Source organism: Pogona vitticeps, chromosome 4, assembly GCF_051106095.1.
Source record: "Pogona vitticeps strain Pit_001003342236 chromosome 4, PviZW2.1, whole genome shotgun sequence".
Classification (NCBI taxonomy): Eukaryota; Metazoa; Chordata; class Lepidosauria; order Squamata; family Agamidae; genus Pogona; species Pogona vitticeps.
The window spans coordinates 123,701,282-123,724,579 of record NC_135786.1 but is presented as its reverse complement, the minus strand read 5'-3'; the positions used below and the strand labels follow the sequence as shown (position 1 = coordinate 123,724,579).

Below are 23,298 nucleotides of genomic sequence, written 5' to 3'. Positions count from 1 at the left end.
CTTAAAAATCAGTTTCCAAAATTTCTTAACCAATTTACAATCCCACCACATTTGATAATATGTGCCAATTTCTTCATCACATTTCCAACACTTTAGAGTAATTTGAATTTATTATATTCAATTTCATGGAAGTCAAATACCACCTTAAACAGATTTTAAATTTTTTTCTTTATTCTTATCAACATTAACCTTAAAACTCTCATCCTCCACATTTTTATCCAATCCTCTATTTTAATGTCTGTCTTTAAATCATTTTCCCAAATTAATTTCAAACCTTCTGTTCCCCTCTCTTTTTCCTCTTGTTCTGAAATCATATTATATATTGTACTTGCTACTCTCTTCATCAAAGCATCTTTCTGCATATCTTCATCGGATGATAGAAGTTGTTCCTACTTAGTGCATTCTCTACATTTACCATTAGTTTTGAACCATTCATTTGTCCAAGTGTCTAACTGAATATAATTATACCATGATAATTTATTAGTTTGAAGTTTAATCATAATCAACTCTTTCAGTCTCATTTTACTCATCTAGTCCTTCAATCTTGCAACACTTTTATCCTTAAACATATCTACTAAACCCTTTAGGTTTGCAGGAAAACTTTCTATTTCAGTCACTAATTTTTAAGGTGAAGTTGAGAGAGATAGCTTCTCTCTATATCTATTCCATATATTTAACATATTTCTTTAAAAGGGGGTTTTCATCTGATTTATTGTATTTCTTTTTGCTACATTAAACAAATATTTTTAAACATTCCCATTTATTTCTGAGGATTCCATATCCCACCCAATTAATTTTTCTTTATTGCATATAATCTCTCCAATAAATCTTAATTGATTAGCTATATAATTTTTTTTTTACATTAGGCATACCTAAACCTCCTTTTTTGGGCCTTATACCAATATCTTTTATTTATTCTAGATTTTTTACCTTGATTACAAAATCCATTAACTAATCTCTGCCAATACTTGAAATCTTCTTCTTCTAATTGTATGGGGAGCATTCTAAATAAAAAGGTAACTTTTGGTAATATTTTCATTTTAATTATAGCGATTCTACTAAACTATGATAATTTCAATTTAGAATATTCTTGGAGTTTATCTTTAATATCACTCTTTAGTTTATTAAAAAAATTTCTCCTTTAAGTTTTGAGTCATTCTATCTATATTTATACCTAAATATTTAATATGATTACACATTTTAAACTATATTTGTTCATAAACATTTCTTGTCCCTCTATATTATGATTAAACATCATTATTTGTGTTTTTTGCCAATTAAAAATTAATCCTGTTATTTGCACAAATTTTTCTAAGTGCTTTTTAATATTGTCCATACTCTCTAATGGGTTTTAAATAGTCAATAATGAATTAAATAGTCAAAAATAAATTAATCTTAATTGTATCATTTTTCCTAGTCCTTTAATTAATTCATCATTTCTTATTGCATTAGCTACCTATTCTATAACCATACAAAACAATATTGGTGAAAGTGGACAGCCTTATCTTGTACCTTGGCCTAGAAAAATCCGTTCTGTTAAACCATCATTAACTATTACTTCTGAAGTATTATCTGAATACAATTGGTCTATAACTCCTCTACATTTTTTGTCAAATCTCCAACCCATTCTAAGAAGTTTTAGTGTTGGCCATTCAACACAATCAAAAGCCTTAAATATGTCTAATGATAAAACAGTTGCTTTTAACATTTTAAACTTAGGTATCAAAATAGAAATAAAATGCTTATAATATCCATCAGGGCCTGATGTTTTGCCATTTTCCAACTTATTAATAAGTTCAGCAATTTCTTGTTCTTTATTCTCTTCTTCTAATACTCTTTTATCATCTTCCAATAATTTGATTTTTAAATTCTCATTTATATAATATTCTACATTCTCTTTCATTACATTATTTCCTTTATATAATTTCTGGAAAAATTCATGAAAAATCTTTAATTTATCTTTCATTATATTACAGCTCTTACTGTTCTATCTTTAATTATCCCTATTAAGTTTTTTACTCTTCTATTTTTACACATTCTAGCTAATAATTTTGAATTTTTATTATTAAATTGAAAAAATGCCTCTTTAAATAGATCAAATCCCTCTGGACTTTTTCTATTTCTAAGTTATCTAGTTCCTTTCTCTTAGCCTGAATTTCTACCAATAACCTTCTATCTCTTTCTTTAAAAATCTTTTTTCTAAATTTTTCAGATCTTTCAATTTTTTCACATTTCTCTCCTTAATTTTTTTTATTTACAGGATTCCTTTATTGTTATTCCTCTTGAAATTGATTTCATTGTGTCCCACAACATGCCTAATTTAGCACTTCCTGCTTCATTTATTGTCCATAATTCTAACCATTCCTTCTTTATCTTTTCTATTACCTCTGGGTACTGTAAAATAGTATTATCCATTCTCCACCTTTTAGAGTCGTTATAATCTTAATTTCAGTCTCTATTGACATCAAAGCATGATCTGTTATTTTAATAGAATTAATTTCAGTATTAACTTTCTTAGAAATTAAGTCTTGAGATGTGAATATATAATCTATTCTGGAGTAAATATTATGTAGAGCTGAAAAATAAGTATATAGTCTTTCATCACCTTTCAATTCTTTCCAAATATCCTACAATTGGTTATTTATTACCTTCTTGCTCAGTATTGTATTTCTTTGATAAATATCATTCCGACCATAAAAAGTTTTATCTTTTATCTTATCCATAACTGTATTAAAATCTCCTGCCAAAATAACATAATCTTTCTTTACCTTTTCCATTTCTTTAAAAACCTTATCATAAAATTCTCCCTGTTTATTATTAGGTGTATAAACATTAACCAAAGTATATTCTTCCAATCCCATTTTACCTTGTATTATCATATACCTACAATTACAATCATTTACTACCTTTTCCACTCTAAATTCACAGTTTTTAAAAATTATAATTGCTACACCTCTAGCTGGGTCCTTTTAAGGAAAAAGGTGGGTTTAAAATATTTCAAATAATAATAAATAAATAATAGCAAATATGGGGCCAGCTTGGCTTCCTGTGGAAGTTCCAGAGTCTGGGTGCAGAGACAGAGTAGGCCCTCTCCTGTGTCCCAATCAAACACATCTGTGAGGGTGGTGGGACTGAGAAAAAGGCCTCTCCTGATTATCTTAACACCCAGGCAGGTTCATAAAAGGAGATGTTGTCCTTGAGATTGCTTGGACCCAAGCCATTTAGGGCTTTATAGGTTAAAATCAGCACTTTGAATTGTGCCCAGTAATGGATTGGTAACCAGTGGAGTTGCTGTAACAGGGAGTTATGTGATCCCTGTAACCAGCCCCAATCAGTAGTCTGGCTGCTGCAGTTTGGACCTGCTTAGGTTTCCTGACACTTTCCATTGGCAGCCCCACATACAGCACATTAGAGTAATACAGCCAGGATGTAGATAAGGTATGTGTCACAGTGGCCAGATCAGATCTCTCAAGAAATGGACATAGCTGGTGCACTAGTTTTCATTGTGCAAATGCACTCCCCACTGCTGAAACCTGACCATCCAGGATCAGAGAGGAATTCAGGACCACACCTAAACGATTAATCGGTGTTTTCAGGGGGAGTATAACTCTATATAGCACAGGCTGGATCCCTATTCTCTGATCTGCCCTTTGACTGACCAGGAGCAGCTTTGTCTTACCTGGATTAAGTTTCAGTTTATTCACCCTCATATAGTTCCTTACTGACACCAGACAGAACTGAAACAGTTTCCTCATCTTTAGAAGGAAAGGAGAGAAAGAGTTGGGTGTCATCCCTATACAGTACTTTTCACACTGAAACTCAGTAAGAGGGTTTGGGTGGAGGTTTGCTCCTTTGCCGTCCACCTGTCTCCTCTAAGGGTCACTTCATATGGACTATTTCCTTCATCCAGGGATCCTCTAATTCCATCCATTCTCACCTGATAGGCAATTTCTCCTACCCCCTCTTCTCCTCTTGTTTCTCCACTTGTTCTCTCCCTTTTCCTCAGTCTATATGTCAGGGGTCTCCTACCAACTCTCCTGAGACTGAAGAAGCTACTTGGATGAGTAGTGAAATGTTTCAACCTAACAAGAAAGTTGTCCAGTTGCCATGACTCAACTTCCAGAAAACCTGACCTGGATGACTTGGAATCTTCACAGATATTCCTCACACACATACTGAAACTGACTAACACAGTTACTTCTATAGGAAAAGCCATTATGAGTTTCATGAGATTATCACCAACATGGAAGAGGGCACCATTTTCCATATACCACATTCATGATACTTTTTTGGGTTCACAGGATCCCCTGTGGCATTCAGTGTCTCCTCCACTTACTCCCCTTATATTCAGGGACCAGGACCCCTAGACATGACAGAAATTTCTCTTTTTTTTCAGCTGATATTTTTTTCACAACTTGTGAAAGCAGCCCCTGTATGAACAGAAGCAATGAAAAACTGCATACCCATGCTTGCAAAAATGGTGTTTACCCTGAAGGAAAAGGGAGCTGGCAGAGCAAAGGCATTGGCAGAAAGCCTGACAAGCATATTTGCCAAAATCAACTGTCCAGAAAAAGAAAGGAGGCTTCCTGGCTGACCTAAAACAGAAAGGGATTATGCCACTTGTGAGTGAGAAGTAAAGGTCTGAAGACAACGGACAGAAGGTACTAGAATATTTCCTTTAGGAAGGAATCGTTTCCATTAGAAGACTTGTGATATTGGCTTCTTCTGAGTTGGACTCTTGGCCCATCTTACTAATATTGTCTATTCTGCCTACATCCATCACATTCAGTTCCATGACTATTTTTCTCACTGATTGTTTTTAACAAAAATAGTCTTTCTTGGGTTTAGGTTAAGAACCACAGCAGTAAGGCTATGTGATGATGAGGGAGTATAAGCAACTAGCAAACTGAAATAGGGTGGCAAGATTGGTGTAAGGACTGAGCAAGGAGCCTCAAGTTTCCTCAAGGAGTCAAACTTTAAGGCTCAACGCTAGCAGTAACAGCTGAAGAGCAAACCGAAATGCACCAGAGTCAGGAACACTGTGTTCACTCAAAGGCCAGGGGTGGGATTTGGCACATTTGAAGGGGGCCACAGAGTGAGAATAAAATTCTGTTCTGTTTTCAGTTCATCTATGCATGTGGTATCCTTGTTTGACAGGGGGAACCTGGGGAGAGCTCCTAAAAGGGCTCCCAAAAGGACCACAGTCAAAAAAGTTTGAGAATGGCCGGTCTAAAGAGTAAATCCTTCCTGCCTAAGCCAACAGCGATCTAAGAGTACTTTGCTGCTCAAGAGAATACAGTGGTGCCCCGCATAGCGACGATAATCCGTGCAGCAAAAATCATTGCTATACGGATTCGTCGCTATGCAAGATTAAAAAGCCATAAGAATGCATTGAAACCCCTTCAATGCGTTCCTATGGGCTTAAAACTTACCTTTTAAGCGAAAATCCTCCATACGGCGGCCATTCTAGCTGCCCGGTAAGCGAGGAATCCATCCCTGTTTTACCCAGCAGCCATTTTGGAACCGCCGATCAGCTGGGGAAAAAACATCGCTATGCGGAAATCGGTAAGCGAAACAGCTTGCCGATCATCGCAAAGCGATTTTCCCCCATAGGAAACATTGTTATATGATCGCAAAAGTGATCGCAAAAACATCGTTGCTATGCGGATTTGTCATTAAACGGGGCACCCGTTATCCGAGGCACCACTGTATTCCAAATGACAGCTCTTCTGCATCATGAAACTGGATATTTAAAGTGTAGTGCCTAGGCCTGGATACAGGACTTGATATGAGGCCTACCCAGTGCCAAATAGAGGGGGACCAATACCTCACAGGATTTGGAGACTATACTGCTGTTAATGAATCCTAAGATAACATTTGCCCTTTTTGCAGTCACGTCACACTGCTGGCTTATATTCAGCTTGTGATCTACAACAATTTCAAGATCCTTCTCACTCATAGTATTACTGTGACAAGTATTCCCCATGTTGTACCTGTGCTTTTCATTTTTGCCCCCTAGATGCAGAACTTTCCAATTATCCCTATTAAATTTTATTCTGTTGTTCTCAGCCCAATGCTCAGGCCTATCAAAATATTTTTGAATTTTGTTCCTATCTTCCAAGATATTAGCTGTTTCACCCAATTTTCTGTCATCTGTAAATATGATAAATACACCCTGTGCTCCCTCATCCATAAAAATGTTGAAGAGCACTTGGCTCAGGACTGAGCCTTGGGGTGCCCCACATGTTACCTCCTTCCAGTTAGAGAAGGAGCCATTGATAAGCAGTCTCTGAGTACAGTTCTGTAACCAACTGTGTATCTACTTAACCTCATTAGTTTGCTAATCAGAATGTCATGGGACAGTGTGCCAAAGGATTTGTTGGTGTCAAGATATATTACATCTACAGCATTTCCACCATCTACCAGGGAGGTAATACCCGATCAAAAAATGTCTGAGCTCTTCTCTTGAATACTTTAACTAAGCTGAGGAATGCTGTCCTAGAGACTGACAGCATGAGCTGTTTAGCCCACTGTTTGGTGGGCTGCGGGGAGAGTCTGGTGCACTCTTAAAGATGGTTGTCAGACTACGTCTTTGCTAGAGTGCACTAGCCTGCTTCCAGAGCATTCCTACCCACACTTTTCTGGCACCTGTCAATGGGCTTCATGTTTTCTGTTGCAGGTGGGATTGATCTGGTTTGAACTAGTTCCATGGCAGTGGCTTTGGCTGCAGAATGTTTCTCAACCTGCCCTTTAAGAAAAGGCAAAGGAAAAATTTTAGATATACAGTTTATTTCCCTTGCCCCCTGCCGAGCAGGGAATTGATTAATTTGCCAATATCCTGAACTGGTCTGCTTAGTAAACCACTTCACAATTTTGGCAGGAGCCATTTCTGTGTGAATGGTCAAGATTGATTAGAACAATATGTTCAAGCCCAACCATTCCAAAGTGGCTCACAGTAGTTCACTACTGTTAGTGTGAGCTGCAGTCTTAGCTTGGTCTAGAATGGCTCCAGGACTGTCACATTTGGCTATGCTTGGGAGTAACAGCAGGTGACTTTTCCCAGCCCTTGCAGTCACCCAGTCCTTCAGTTGTTCACAACACTCAATGGACTGTGAATCCTGCTTTGTATCTTTCAGCCTTAGAAGAGAGGAAGGACGACTGGGGGAAAGAATTTACCATAAAATTGTGATTCAAGGAAGTCTCACTTATTGGATAGACAACTCTGCCAGTTTCACTTTTTCCAGCATTCCTATTCCTTAAATTTCTGGTTCGTCCCATTCTGAATATTAAATTTATAAATATGGCAAGTTCTTAATAAAAACAAAATGAAATTACATTTGGTGGCCAAATTTGATACTAAGGGACTCCGTTGCACGCACACTTGTCTGGTATGGTAGCATGTGACCATGCAAATGTGTTCCAAATAGACTCTGCAATAAAGGGAGAGAAAATGGAGTATTGAATGGACTTATGGGAATTGTGGGGAACTTCTGCTTAAAGGTTGTAGGTGCATTCTGTTCCAATGACATCCACATACACTTGGCAGGAAGTGGCAGCTGCCAGTAGGCGGGGAAACCCCTCATTCTCCCCTTTCACTTAGAGGTAGAGCATAAGATTAAAGAGTTTCTTCAGCCAATCCTGTTTATGATTAGGTAACTAGTATCCTATCTGAATTCTCACAACATACTATGGAACTCATGCTAAGTCAATAAAGAGAGCTCTCAGGGCGTTGCCTTTAGGCTCCACTGGCTCAGAGATCTGTGGTCAACTCTTTTGTTCTTTCTCTAAGCCAATTAGCCTTCCTTTGTTCCGTGATCACCCACAGGGAATGGGAGTGGTCAACATGGCCATGAGAAATATGCAAGGCAAGCAAGCAAGCAAGGAAACCTGTCATTTAATGCTTGACAACAGGATGACTGGTGTTTCAGACAAGACCTGTTTCAGGCCAAAAGAGTGTTGGAAACAGGAACTGAAAGGAATGTAAACAATCATGAGATCTTGTTTACTAGTTGATATAAAAGACAGTGCTGCAACCATCACGTCCATGCTTCATCTCTACGCTTGATCACAGTTAGGCGACAAAGAACGTTTCATCAATTGACTGGGGGACTTCAGGGTCGGTGTGAGTATTGGATGAGTGGAGTGTGTTTGAGACCTCTTGATATTTTGTAATTTCTACAGTTATGATTTTCAAGAAGAAGTAAAGATTCAAGGTAGACTTCGGGTATCTTGCTAACGAAAGATTATAAATACTCTTGCTGCGGTAATTGTCTGATGTAGCACCAACAGATCACAAAGTCAAAGGAAACAAAGACAACTTTAACACCAGGAAAGCAGAACAAAAGAAGAACAAAAGAAAAAAGTGTCTGAAAAACAGATCAATTCCTGACACCATTGCTTTGAAGCGCCATCCTCTGGCTCCACCAGTAAGTCATGGCAGAGCATCCAAAATCCACCTTTTCTTATGAGCATCACTATCAATTATCTCCATTGCAGCACTGAAGTTCATGTACAAAAGTTGAAATGCTTGTGAAAGATCTATACACAAGTAAGAAGGATTGAATTATGCAGGAGTAAGCCTGTTCTGAGACCATCCAAAATCCACAGAAGAAAAGAAGATTATTAGCTAGGAAACAAAGGTTAAGAAAGTTCATATCACCCGTTGTTGTTACCTGCCATCAACTTGCATCTGGCCTAGGGCATCCCTATGATTGAGTGATCTCCAAAATGTCCTGTTCTCAAGGGCCCTGCTTGCAAACTCATATTTGGTACAGCGGTACCTCGACTTACAAACATCCTGACTTTTTTTTTAAAAAAATATTTATTTATTTATTTATTTATTTATTTATTTATTTGCGAAGGCTTTCACGGCCGGGATCTAATGGTTGTTGTGGGTTTTTTGGGCTCTTTGGCCGTGTTCTGAAGCTTGTTCTTCCTGACTCTTCGCCAGTCTCTGTAGCCGGCATCTTCAGAGGACAGCACTCTGTGCTCTGGTGTAGTTGTCTTGGGAGTGCAGTATTTATGGCTGAGAGACAGGCTTTTGTGTTTTTCTGTGGATAGGTGATTAGTGTGTCTTGTGGGTGTATTGTTGTGATAAGGAGAAGAGATTATCTGTCACTGTGGTTGATGGGTGTCATTAGCTGGTCTTTTGTACGTACACTCCCAAGCCAATTACATCAGAGCACAGAGTGCTGTCCTCTGAAGATGCCAGCCACAGAGACTAGCGAAACGTTAGGAAGAACAACCTTCAGAACACGGCCAAAGAGCCCGAAAAACCCACAACAACCATATTTATTTATTTATTTATTTATTTATTTATTTATTTATTTATTTATTTATTTATTTATTTATTTATTTATTTATTTATTTATTTATTTATTTATCTAAAGAAATGAAAAGACAAACCATCATATTACAAATAATAAATACAAATAAATAAATATTCCCCACAGTTTTCCAAATCACATTTATACCATTCCCCGTCACCTTTTAAAGAAATATCGACCAACAATCTAAATGCTCCAAATAATTTTCCAAACCACATGTCTCAACGTTTATTTTGTTGGCATATTTTAATAAAGGCTTCCAATTTTCAGTGAATTGACTGTGGCTTATTTTTCTCCTCTATGTAATCTAACTTTATTAGTCATTTTTTCCGTCAACATTGCATGCCATATCTTACTTGTGAATGCTTGTAATGAGAAATCTTGGGCTTTTTTCCAGTTTCAGATTTTGCAGTGTCTATAAGATTTGCAAATCATTCTTTATGTTCTAGTTTCTTATTTCCTCCTGTGAATAATGAAAATAATAATAATGTTACATTAATATCTATTTTTGATTAGTCAATGTCTCTACCCATCTAATTACCTTGTGCCAGAATGCTTCTGTATTGGGGCAAGAGATCCACATATGTTCCAGAGTTCCTTTTTGTCCACAGTTCCTCTAACATTTATCAAATATATCTTTATTAATTCTATGTAACTTTGTAGGGTTTAAATGACACCAATGCACTACCTTCAGAACCATTTCTTTCACACTTCAGAACCATTTCTTTCACACTTGCTGATATAGATTTATATGGATATTTTTTCCAAATTCCTGTCCAAATTTCCTCAGGTATATTAATATTTAAATTTGTTTCCGACACTGTTTTAGATCCTCCACCTTTTCCATATTCTTTCTCAATAATGCTTTTATATATTAGTGAGGTTAGTACTCTCTTTTTATTTTTATCTTTTTGAATACAATATTGTTCAAATTCAGTTAATGTTCTTAGAGAGCCAGTTTTTTGTTGTAAGTGAATAGCGAAACTTCTTATTTGTTTTATTCGTAGGCAATTGATTTTTATTTGCTTTGTTTTCTCTTCTATTTGCCTAATAGTGATTGGTTGCCCTGAATCAAATAAGTCAGTAATTCCATATATTCCAATTTGTTTCCATTCCTTAAATTGTGCACATTTCTCTTTAGACTTAAAATCTGGGTGATCTGAAAGAGAACATAAAGGGGTTACTGAGGGGCCCAATGTTTTACTTGTTTTCTCCATATCAGTGTTTCAGAAATGAATGGGTTCTGTATTTGTTCTCCTTTTCTAATTATTTTAGTGGTATAAATATGTGTGTTTAGTCGTTTAGTCGTGTCCGACTCTTCGTGACCCCATGGACCAGAGCACGCCAGGCCCTCCTGTCTTCTACCGCCTCCCGGAGTTGTGTCAGGTTCATGTTGGTTGCTTCGCAGACACTGTCCAGCCATCTCATCCTCGGTCGTCCCCTTCTCCTCTTGCCATCACACCTTCCTAACATCAAGGTTTTTTCCAAGGACTCTTTTCTTCTCATGAGATGGCCAAAGTACTGGAGCCTCAGCTTCAGGATCTGTATAAATATACTTATTTACTATGTCCATTTTCATTTCACTTTCCATTTCAACCCAATCAGAATTCTTACAAGTCTTGTCAATTTGTATACGTTTAATTATATGATTTACAGTAGGCTTGTCCAACCTGCGGCCCGAGGGCCGCATGTGGCCCAGGTCAGCTCGTAATGCGGCCCAGTGCAATTTTTTATTTTTAAAGAAATTCCAAAGTTTCAAGTTACACTGCCGGCGCTTGTGGCCGGAATGTGGCCGGGGCATGTCACAGCAGTAGAGGGGGAGAGGGGGAAGGAAGGAGGGAGTGGGAGGGGAGGGGAGAGGGGGGCTGCATGACTGCATTGCGCCATCCCCGTCAATAGGTGGACTCCCTCCTGGCCCCATAAAGCCACAGGAGTCGAAGCTGGCAGCCTCTGCTGTCCGAGATCGCAGCTGCCGGTAAGCGCACTTGGAGCAGGGCTGCGGAGGACGGCTAGGGCTGCCCCCCCCATGTGGCCCAAACCAAATGTATGTGGGGCCCAAACCAAATTTTCATCTTCTAATGTGGCCCAGAGAGGGTGAAAGGTTGGACACCCCTGATTTACAGTATTTGTAAATCTTCATAATATTTTTGGAGTTGTGGTATCCCTTTTGACCCTGTCTATATTTGACACTATTTATCAATCTTATCTTCTTTCCCTTTCCTGCAATGAAATTTTCTAGCTTTCCTTGCCATAGTTTTACTTTTTTTTGTATCTGGCTGTAATGGAATATTTTGGAATAAAAATTGAAATTTTGGTAATATATATTAGATTTAATCAAAACAATTCTCCCCAGCATTGATAGGTTCAAATTGACCCACTTTGTCATTTTTTCTTTTGTAAATTTAAATAGATTTTTATAATTTCTGTAGATTAATTGATTAAAGTTTTTTGTTACCCATATTCCTAAGTATTTAAAACTTGAATAGCATAACTCTAAATGAGATGCTTTTTAAATTTCGTTTTGTTTTGTAATAGGAATATTTAGACACAATAACTTAGATTCTTGGAAATTAATTTTTAGACCTGTATATTGACTATATTTCTGTAATATTTCTTTTAAGTGTTCTATTCTTTGTAATGGGTCCTCCAAAAAAATAAGCCTTCTTTCAGGAGGTACATTGTAGATTCCAACTTCTGGCTCCTGATGCTCTGGCCCCTTGAGCTGTATCAGCTGAAATGGCAGCTACATCCCACTAATGTGGGACACAGTCCTCTGGAAGTATGCCATACTAATTCCACTGACGTGGGGCTCTATGAAAATGATGTTTCTGTTTATTTCTAGGGGACACCATGGTAGATTGTACCCATGACTTGCATCTCTCTCACATCCTGAAGGATAGACCACTTATGCGAAGAAATTATGAGTAAATTATGTTGCATCATCTTGGTTTTATGGAATGGCTGATTTAGCTGCCTGACAGATATAACTGATCACTACAGATTGCTGAAAAGTATACAAGCAGATATTCTTAAGAAATAGCATAAGCTTCTAAACATTTAACCATTGGCCTTCAGGAAAAAAGCCAAAAATTATTGGTCAGTGAAGAAATCGGATATAATTGATTACCAGAGATTGCTGGTAGAATTTTTTTAAAAAAAGGTTTAATGATTGATTGTTGACCTTTAAGGGAAAATGAGGAATGTAGTGATACCCATTTTAAAAATATTTCAGCCTACAAGGTGGGGGGGGATTATTTCATCTCTATATAATGTGCAGGCCTGTAGTCAGACAAAGTCAAGAGACACTAGGAGACTAGCTCCTAACACTGCTGATAGTGAGAAAGAGAAAGGTCCTCTGAGTATTCCCCCCCCACACACACCACTAGGAAATTTTAGCTGGTTTTTGTTTTGTTTTAGGTTAGTTTCCTGTTAACAAGAGAAAGAATTCCCCAGGAGCAGCAAAAAGGAATCAGGTAAGTATCTGCTATTTGTAGCTCCTTGGATTAATACTATGGAGAATTCAGATGGTTTTCTTCCACCATCATTTATCCTTCGTTGGGTTTCTTGTAAGACTGCACTGACTAAATCTGGTCAAGTCTGTGGTGAAATGATAAGGTCTCCACCATTTCCACAAGTAAAGTCTCAAGGCTTGTAAAAAAGGATCATGGTCTCTGGCTCCACTGAAAAGGAGCAAAAATTACGGCACAAAGGGGTATTTGAAACACCTAGCAGGTTATTTAAATAGGCAAGTTAATTAGGAGTTCGTGGTATTGGCTGCTGTTCCATGTCTAATCATGTATGATAAGACATGGAGCAGGTAGGGTGGATTAAGGTCTATTCTTTTTTCTCAGCCGTAAGGTTTTGCCAGTACACATGTGAGACTCATGCCCTATTCAGTCATTCTGATGTGTGAGACAAAAGCACATGAGGAAGGAGAGTGTGCTAGCTACTTTTCTGGCAATCCTGATCACTTGAAGAACAGATATGAGTAAGAGACACTCTGCTGTTCAGAAGGTCACCTGCCATATGTGGAAGGCAACTAGAAACCATGGCAGGAGGAGTAGGGGTAGTATGTTGTCGCTCCTCACATGCTTATCTCATAAACAGAAGAACACCTTTTGGTTAATTATAGTTTGAATATACTGCATGATTGGTCTTACTGGTAATACAGTAAGCTAAAGAAAATATGCATCGTTAGACTATTCAGGCAGTAGATTTCAATGTACTGACAAAATAAAAAAGGAAAAAAACACAGACACCATGGAATGGAGAGAGCGGGATATTTGGGCAATCCCACAAAGAATATATAGCAGCATTGATAAGAGTGCTCCTCCTCTCAGTAATGCCTTAGTATAGCCTATAAGGGTCTCCCATTGCATGTTCTTTCCATTCCTCTGCACATTCACCCTTCCTTAGTAAGATTAACTCTTTACAAACACTTGTTTTTGATTGATTGATTGATTGATTGATTGATTGATTGATTGATTGATTGATTGATTGATTGATTGATTTAATATCCCACCCATCTAGACCAAAGTCTACTCTTGAAGAACTACAAAAATTCTCTTATACTAAAAAGTATCTTACAGTGGGGTAGGGAGGGAAGTGAAATGGGGCTCTACTACCACTTTCAAGGCTCTGTCAGCTTATACTGGCTATGGCAAATCTAGGGAGGTGGAAATATATTTTTCTCCTTGGCTTGCTTGCTTGCTTGCTTGTTTGCTTCTATTGCAAATTAGATTTGAACATTTCCCCCTGTTGTGGTATTTGTACCAATTGTAAAAGAGCACAGAGGAGAGAATTCCTAGGTGTTTCCAAGGCTTGGATGGTCCTTGGATCCAGTAGATTCAAGTCTGCTTCTCTAGTTCCCTCAAATTGACCCATCTCAAATTTTATAGAGAGAACTATCAATTCTATATGCGTTGGTCATACCTGCCCAGTCTTGTAATGTCACTTACACACTCATTTTACAGAGAAGAGTCCTTGATGCAGGACAGCATGGCAAAAACAGTTGCAGTCATAGGAGCCGGGGCCAGTGGTTTGACTGCCCTTAAGTGCTGCTTGGATGAGGGTCTTCAGCCCAGGTGCTTTGAGCGAGGGGATGACATCGGGGGGCTGTGGAGGTTCCAGGTAAGTTGACATCTGACGTAATTGCCCATTGGCCAGATGCCAATAAGCTGCAACAGCAACCCTGTCCTCTGTACAAGAGCAGCATCCAGGAAAGTCCTTTGTCCACATGTATTCCTTCAAAGTATTTGGGGCGGGGGGGGAGAGAGAAAGAGAGAGACGGTGAGGTCAAAATCATTCAGTGAATAACGATGAGACAGTATAAAAATCAAACTGTGCAAAATGAAGCTTTCAAGTGCCATAGTTCAGGTGGGGCCAAAACAGCTAGGCTTAGGATACAAAAACCACCAAATACTCTAGAACCATCATCTCTCTCAAAATTTCCTATTAGCCCTGATGCCTGCATGGAACGTTTCCTTTGGATGGGGAGATACAAGAAGTGAGGCATCTGGCTAGCTACTGACGGAGACAGTAGGCTACTATTGAGAACTATCCTTCTGGGTCTTAACGACTGCAGCTGCTCCTTGAGAGTCTCTCTTGTGAACTATGACAGAGGGTTTTATTTGGCTTTGTGGACATTCTGTAAGTATTTGATGTCCGCATCTAGCATTTTATGTTTACATACTGCCGCTACTCTTTCATGTCTTATTCCTCTTAGAGTATCAAGAATACTATCAGCTCCTTTTATTCCAGTTCTATTGTCACGTTGGCCACATGACAACGGAAACTGTCTTTGGACAAGTGCTGGCTTGAAAAACGGGATGAGAACCGCCCCCTAGAGTCGGACACGACTGGACTAAAAAAAATGTCAAGGGGAATCTTTACCTTTATTGTGGTCTTTGGTTTATAGAACCCTAGAAGAAGAGGCTAGGTTGTACTATTTCCCCTTCAAATACCTGAAAACCCATTGTTGGTGTGAAGCTGTTAACAATCCTGTACTTACTTGGTAATTTATTTCAGGAAAATGATACTGATGGCCAAGCGAGCATTTACAAGTCTTTAACCATTAACACCTCGAAGGAGATGATGAGTTACAGTGATTTTCCCATCCCCGAAGATTTCCCAAACTATATGCACCACAGCAAAGTAATGGAGTATTTCAGGATGTATGCAAAACACTTTGACTTGCTCAAATATATACGTTTCAAGGTAGGAATCAAGACCTCATTACTTCTTTAACCAGGAAGGACTAATTACTAAATATCAGTTCTTAAATCATTTGAAGGAAAATCCTGCCTGTATGACTCTTGATCTCTATAATTTCAGCAGGCACTTTCCCCCTTTCAAGCCTTTTCCCTATCTCTGAGTAGAACAGCTTGCATTAATGTGTTTCCTTGCTATGAAACACCAGCATGAAGCTAAACCGAAAAGCTTTCCTCTTTTCTTTCAAGGCGACTGTCTGCCAGGTCAAGAAATGCCCAGATTTTGCCATCACTGGACAATGGGAAGTTGTCACAGAAATGTATGGGAAGCAACAGTCTGCTATCTTTGATGCTGTTCTGGTTTGCACTGGCCACCATATAGATCCTTATTTGCCCCTGGACTCATTTCCTGGTAGGTGATTTAGGCGTTGGTCCATAAACTGATTGAAGAGTCTGTGCGTCAGTTGGTAAGGGGAATTCTGCAAAACAGCAATGTTTTTACTCCACCTTTGTTTAGTGTGGCCACTTAGTCTGAATGCATGTTTTAACCTCTCTCTCTCTCTCTCTCTCTCTCTCTCTCTCTCTCTCTCTGTGCGTGTGTGTGTGTGTGTGTGTGTGTGTGTGTGTGTGTGTGTGTGAGAGAGAGAGAGAGAGAGAGAGAGAGAGTCTGTGTGTGTAGACTACATGTGGCTTTGCTCCCACCCATTTTTGACTTTGGGCTCATCTACACTGGCCTGTGACCTTCAGAAAGCTACCCAGAGGATGCTGATCAAAGGAGAAGCCTTTTCCATAGAAGTCTCTGTGTAGAGCGCCACGGATGGTGGCCAATTTTAAGCACCAGTCAAACATTATTCTCATGTCATACTTTTAAAATAATTTTAATGACCCAGCTTGGACAGATATTTATGCTGTTTACTCCATTGCTGGGATGCAGGGTTCTGTGTATGTGTGCTTCACTTCTGCTTCTGATAGATGTGCTTATACATTTTGTATAGCTTTATTTAATATATTATTTTTACACTATTGTCATTATATGCTTTATAAATTGTGCATATGGGCTATGTAAGTATAATAATATAAATGAAATAAACTTGCCCCTGAGTTTGCAACTGGAAATAAAATATCCTAGGCACTAAGACAAACAAGTAACTCTGGTGCAGACCATCCAAGATAATTTGATTTACTTACTGGAGCCCATGTATCACCACTTAAGAAAATTATCAAGGTGGTTTACAATAAAAACTCCATATAAAGAAAAAAAAAAAACAAGCAACTAGAATTTAATTTTAATAAGAGTCATTTGTAGAGATGGGCACAAACCAAAAAATGAACCAGGAAGTTCATCAAAACTAATTGGCTCATTGCTTTGGATTGGTTCGGGTTTGTCAAAAGTGACAGACCACAAGAAAAGAAAACAACAAACTTTTTTTTTTGCAATTTTTGGTTTGTTTGGTTTGTTTGTCCATTTTCTCTACCCCACCCCCACCCCGGTGCCCCTAACAGCCTGCCCCTGTCAATTAGAAGCACTAGACAACCCTGGGAGGGACCTAGAGGCTACTGGATTAGCAGGTCAGGCAGCCAAACACATGGCTCCGAGGACTTTGGGGGAGTTCCTTGTTCTTGTTTATAAGACCAATTCACAAGAGAGAGCCATTTTCATCCCAGAGCCACTCCTACTAGTCAGAGGAACCCTGTATGACTTTTTGAGGCTGTTCTTGACAATATGTTTAGTGTCCTCTTAGGCATTCACTTTAGCCTGGATTCTTCTCTGAAACACGGTGACACTGGGAAAATGAAAAGGGGGTTGCCTTTCACTGAATTGATTGCAAAGTGGGCACAAAGAGAAACTCTTGCAGAGGAGGTGTACAAATTTGGCAAAATCCTGGCCACCAGCGGCTCAGAAATGTGTATGCATGTCAACAACTGCTGCCTTCATTTATGTTTTAAAGAAAAAGGAGTATCATTTCTGCTACCAGGAACATGGCTTCATTTCCGTTTCCATCTTCTTCACAGGTATTGAGAAGTTTAAGGGGAAAATTATACACAGTCGGGAATATAAGCATCCTGAAAAGTTCCGGGACCAGCGCCTCCTTGTCATAGGTTTGGGAAATTCAGGAGCTGACATCTCGGTGGACCTCAGCCATGTCACTAAGCAGGTTCAGATGGTTAAAATAATGGTTTACTTTGAATAATCTTAAACATCTAACAACACTGGGAATTCTTTCACATTTTTAGTCTTCATCCAGATCAATGGAACAGACTAGGGCTTAACAGCCTAGTCCTACAAATGTCTGCTTGAATGTAAACCCCACTATAGCCACTCAGTCCTGGAGTCATGCGATTCATTATGGAGAAGAGGTTTTTTTTTGTTTTGTTTTAAAATTACCATCTGTACATGAGGGTACCTTTGAAGACTTTCCCCTCCCTTTTCTTTTCTTCAAAATCCCCATCTCCTCTCCTGCTTTCCATAGACAAGGGAGTGGAATATTGGGGGCAATAATAACAATCCTTCCAACCACTACAGGACACTGGCACATCACCTCTACTTCATGCTAATGCATACTGATCCTATTGGGAAGCACTGTGCATCACTCTACTGCAGCAGTTAATAAGTAATCTGGCTTTTTTTTTTTTGGTCAGGCCTTGGAAAAGTTACCTTTTAGAACTACAACTCCCAGAATCCCCTAGCCAGTATGGTCACTGGTGTTGTAGTTCAAAGAAATATGTAACGTTTTCAAACTTCACTCTTTCCCTTGTGACGTGCTCTTTTCTTTCTGGATTGTTATTAGGCATTACGATTTGAGATCATATTATATGTTTTGTAGTGCTTTCTGATTTCTTTTCAGACCTGCTGGGGGTGGCCAGTCTTCTCAGCCCTTTCTCTTTTCTGTTCAAAACCATCCTGTCCTCCTAGCGGTTTTCCACAGAGAGGGGGAAACAAAACGGAGCCCATACTTTTCTTGTGCAGGGGGGTATTAAAAACAGGATTCCCCCACCTGCGTCCAGTGACAGGATTCTGTCACTATGCCTCAATTTCACATGTAAAACAGTGTTATGAACTGATTTTTTTAAAAACTGCACTCAGTTTGCTTCGGCAACAGATAAACACAGTGTTTTTCAGTGCTTAATAAAGGAGGGTTTTTAAATTTAAAACTGTCGCTCCCAGAATGCCTCAGCCTGTTTGGCCACAGGCCATGACTTTCGAAAGCTCTAATTGTTTCCATACTGATTTGTCCCTTTCTCCCTGTGACAGGTTTTTCTCAGCACCAGAACTGGCACCTGGGTAGTGAATCGTGTCTCTGATGATGGATACCCCCTAGATGTGATTCATTTCACACGTTTCAAAAACCTCCTTCGCCATATGCTTCCCACAGCTCTGGTAAACCTGTGGGGAGAGAAGAAGTTGAATACAAGGTTTAACCATGAGAACTATGGTATAAAGCCCCAGCACCGGTAAGGACAGCATTTAATTCTCTGAGAATTGTGGTGAGTAGAGAATGAGTACGTGAAATTCAAAATACAAGATCATCGAAGGGCAAATTCAGATCAATGAGACACCTGCTGTAACTTACCACAATACATTACAAATCTATATGCCAGGCTAATTCAAGTTCTGAAAATGAAAGGTTCAGATTCTGTGAGTTGTGGTAATCAGGCAGGTTATTTCTTTTTCATAACTTTTTTGGCCTATTTTTTCCATTTCACATCATTTACTCTTTTTTTTATTCTGCTGAGGTAACTTCATTTTAAGCTCTGGAAGTACCGTACTTCTCAGCAGAAACCACGGCTCTCACATTTCTTCAGATATTGTCCACAGATTTTCACACACGTTTACAGAAGCAGAACTAAAAGCCCACATTTTAAAAAAGGTGACTGAAAGAAAAAGAACGCAAGCAAGTGAATTCTGCTCTGCCTTCAGAATTAAACCATCTGCATAACCTCACTCTTTAGACATAGGGAGAGGGCCCTGGACCTCTGTATGGAAACTGTCTGAGCAATTTCTGCTCTTTTGTTTACTATTTGTGTCCATGTAAATATTGGTTGTTGAAAGGCAACATGTACTGTAATACATAGAGGAAAGCGACCCCAATGACCTACATGATACCACCTTTCTCTTAAATTAAAATTGGTCCAGGATAATTTTCAGGGAATAAAAAAGATGGCTGGTGCTCTGCTTTCTGGAAATGCTCTGAATAATGAAGAGGCTTAGAAGTTTGATTACCTTTTTCCTTAGTTTTTCTAGTTTTCTGAGAATGGTTTGTTGGTCCAAAACAACAAACAGTCTTCGACATCACAAAGACTATTGAGCATACTCTGGCTTGTGTTTTCACCAGCCAGGGTCTCAGCACTTTCCAACAAGAAACATGCATTAAAACATACTATTAAAATTAAAAAAGGTATGAAATTAATTTAAGAACTAGAAAAGGAGGAACAGAGGGGGATCGAAATATACTACTTCATCCATCCCTTCTCATTATGTACTCAGGATCTGCAATGCCTTCACGTATCTTGTTCATTTTCCAGGTTCCTCAGTAGATATCCGATAGCAGCTGATGACCTCCCAAATGCCATCATTGCTGGCAGGGTGCTAATGAAGCCAAATGTGAAGGAGTTCACAGAGAGAGGTGTGGTTTTTGAAGATGGCAGCAGAGAGGAAAATGTGGATGTTGTGATCTTTGCTACAGGATACAGTTATTCCTTTCCCTTCATTGAGAATGGTGTGATCAAGACAAGGAACAATCACATCCCATTATATAAATTTGTCTTCCCACCGCATCTGGAAAAGCCCACACTAGCCATCATTGGCCTTCTCCAGCCTTTGGGAGCCATCATGCCAGTATCCGAGCTCCAAGCTCGCTGGGCTATAAGAGTCTTCAAGGGTAAGCAAGAAAAGCAATACAATAAAAGGGCCCTGAGCTACTGAGCTCTGTGGTTTGAAGCTTGAGTTGGTTCCCTGAACAGCACCTGAACAAAAACTAGTTAAGGACGAATCCTTGTGTTTCTGTGGTGCGTCCATAAAGCTGCCTTCCAGACCTACTAAGCATTTGCATGCAGATACAACGGTAATGGTACACATAACATGTAGTGAAAGCACAACTCTAAAGAGACAAATGAGAAAGCTTTTGTGTGCTACATATGACAATCTCTTCATGCTTATCATTCCCATATCCAAATGCGTAGGAAATGTTGCAACAGACCTGAAATATGTTCTCAGTGTCATGAATGGACAGGCCTTCCTGAGCTTCAATTCCATCCTAAACTGACTTTTCAAACCTCATAAGTGTTGTAAAACATTGCTGATATTTTCCACCATCTTTTTATGGTTTTGTGCCTTTATTTCAGTACTTGTTTGTACATTTATGAGAACAAATAACAATGAAAAGATTAATGACCTGTTTTCAGAAAACAAGCCTTTCCTAGCTCATTTGTGGATTTTAGACTAGAAATTTTTCTGGGGTAACTCTGCCGGAACCCTTAGAGACACTGTCAGTCAAGGTGAAAAATCTTAGTTACAGATGGACGGAGCAAAATTCTGACTCACTGTAGAGAAACTTCCATTCATAATTTTTTTTTCAGACTTAACTTTTAAAAGTAAATAATAAACCGTGAGTTTGCTTCAGTTTGCTTAAATGCTCCATGTGAAGTGTCCATTGGCTAAACGAAAGGAAAAACTGCCATTCCTTCTTTGCCAGGCAAAGACACTTTGCTACTTGAAATGAAATTGGCCCTGAGGTTAATACTATGAGGAATATATCCAGAGTTACTGCCTCCTCAGGCCACTCCAAGCCCTGCTGTGTCTGCCATGGGGTGAATTAAGTGCAAACTTCTCTGTATTCCTCAGGGCGCAGCAGGTAGTAAAGAATGAATCAAATGTTATTTTTCAGGCTTGATCACATTGCCTTCAAAGGATGAAATGATGGCTGACATTATGAAGAAGATGAAGTATAATGAGAAACGGTATGAAACTCTCTTGTTTTACAAACAAGGAATGCTCCAGATGGTGGAGGTCCACATTACCTCCTTTTCTTTCTGTTGCAGATTCTTTTTTGACATTATTTTTGTAGCCTATGGTTAAGATGTACCTTGCCATAATGTCTCGTTCCTTCATTGAAAAACCAACAACAACTGTAATAGCTGTATAGTTAAGTAGTAAATCCCAAACTCCATATTCAGTGATATCTGTATAAGCCAACCAGAAAGGCACAAAAAGTGTGCAGAGGAACACAGAAACACACAAGTGTTTGAAAGTATTCTGAGGGATCTTCAGGTGAGGCATCAAAAGCAAGCAGTGAGGGAAGGAGAACGGAATGAGGGAAAGACCGATCTTGAGTCCTAGCAGTCCCTCTTTTGTTCCAGGATAGAGTGGAGGAGGGATGAGAAAGCCGGGCATGGTGCAGTGGTGTCAAGTGTCAGCCAGGGTAGCCCATGGACTCATCTGAGGATTGGAAAGTTAGAAACTTCAGGCCCTCCACCTTAAACAATGTAAGGTTCGGACAGGAATCTCAAAACTGTCCCCATCAAGTCTAAGCAGGCAGATCCATTTGTTGGTGGAAAACAAAAGGACACTAGGTAGACTTTACATACCTAGTGACTCTGTAGTGGTATTAATATTATTTAAGTGATGGATCAGATAAAGAAGATAAATATATCCAAACGGAGTAACTTTACTGATTTTTAATGGATGTAATGGAATGGAATTAAGTTTCACTTAAGAAAGCTTTTTTGATCATTTCTCCATGTCTCTTAATATCATTCAGTGTTACTGATGGGTACGTGCATACTGCAAAGAGCCTACAAAAATGGAATAAATGACATTATCTGACACACACCCCCTCAATTAAACCCTGTATTTGGTGCTGCCCCAAAACTTCCTATCACTTATAAAATTGAGGAGTCTCTTATAACATGCTTCCCGGAATTAAAAGCAGTCCACTCCAACTTGATTTCTGAACGTGTCCCTGTTAGGAGTCTGAGTGGGCAGAAGGGGTGGAGACTCAGGCAGGAAGCTGTGCTTGTGGTCCAATTCATGCCAGCAATTTCCCATCTCCTCTTCACAGGTACGTACCAAGCCAGCACATATCCCTACAGGTTCAGTATGTTGACCATGTGGATGAATTAGCCTTCCTTGCAGGAGTGAAGCCCAATCTTTTGCGTCTCTTCCTGACCGACCCGAGGTTGGCTTGGGAAGTGTTCTTCGGTCCCTGTTCAGCTATGCAGTTCCGTCTGATGGGGCCCGGGAAGTGGGAAGGAGCCAGAAACGCCATCCTCACTCAAAGAGAGAGAATTGTCAAGGCCACAAAGACACGAGCTCTGCCAAGCTATGCGGACTCTGCCACTGCCACTTGGGATCCTTCTCTCTTTATCAAGGTTCTTGTTTGTTTGGCTGTCTTGGCTGCCATATTCGCTTATATGTAATTTGGCTTGTAGGAGCCAGAGAATGAATTCTGCTGCTGCTGTCTGTATTTCTCAGCTTTGAGGCTGCTTTTCCATGTGCAGCAGACCTGGGCAAAGTGCAGCCCGAGGGCCACATACGGCCCACGAGCCGCTCCTGTCCGTCCTGCCAGTTGTCGCTCCAATCTGGTGTTCAAGCACTAATTCAAGCCCAAGACAGACTGTATATTTCTCTCACTGAACAAGTTGAACATCAAAACATTTACAGCTTTTTGTCTAAAGTTGATCAGTTGCTTATCTTTAATATACCGCAAAGAACCTCTTTCGTATTTGTGAAGATTAACAATTTTAAAATAAAAACAATCATAACA

General features: G+C 39.2%; 1 protein-coding gene and 1 long non-coding RNA gene across 2 annotated transcripts; one reads left to right on the top strand and one right to left on the bottom strand.

Moving 5' to 3' along the window:
- Positions 1-283: 283 nt before the first annotated feature.
- LOC144588896 (uncharacterized) lies at positions 284-14,396 on the bottom strand. Its single transcript, XR_013544644.1, has 2 exons — positions 14,259-14,396; positions 284-9,789 (listed from the first exon to the last, which is right to left on the bottom strand). It is a non-coding gene; the product is annotated as an uncharacterized LOC144588896 (long non-coding RNA).
- LOC110090859 (flavin-containing monooxygenase 5) lies at positions 14,313-23,298 on the top strand. The gene is made up of 8 exons (XM_072998259.2): positions 14,313-14,456; positions 15,354-15,542; positions 15,785-15,947; positions 17,549-17,691; positions 18,789-18,988; positions 20,060-20,415; positions 21,421-21,493; positions 22,594-23,298. The coding sequence occupies exons 1-8, from the start codon at positions 14,313-14,315 to the stop codon at positions 22,949-22,951; spliced, it is 1,626 nt and encodes a 541-aa protein (XP_072854360.2). The 3' UTR covers positions 22,952-23,298.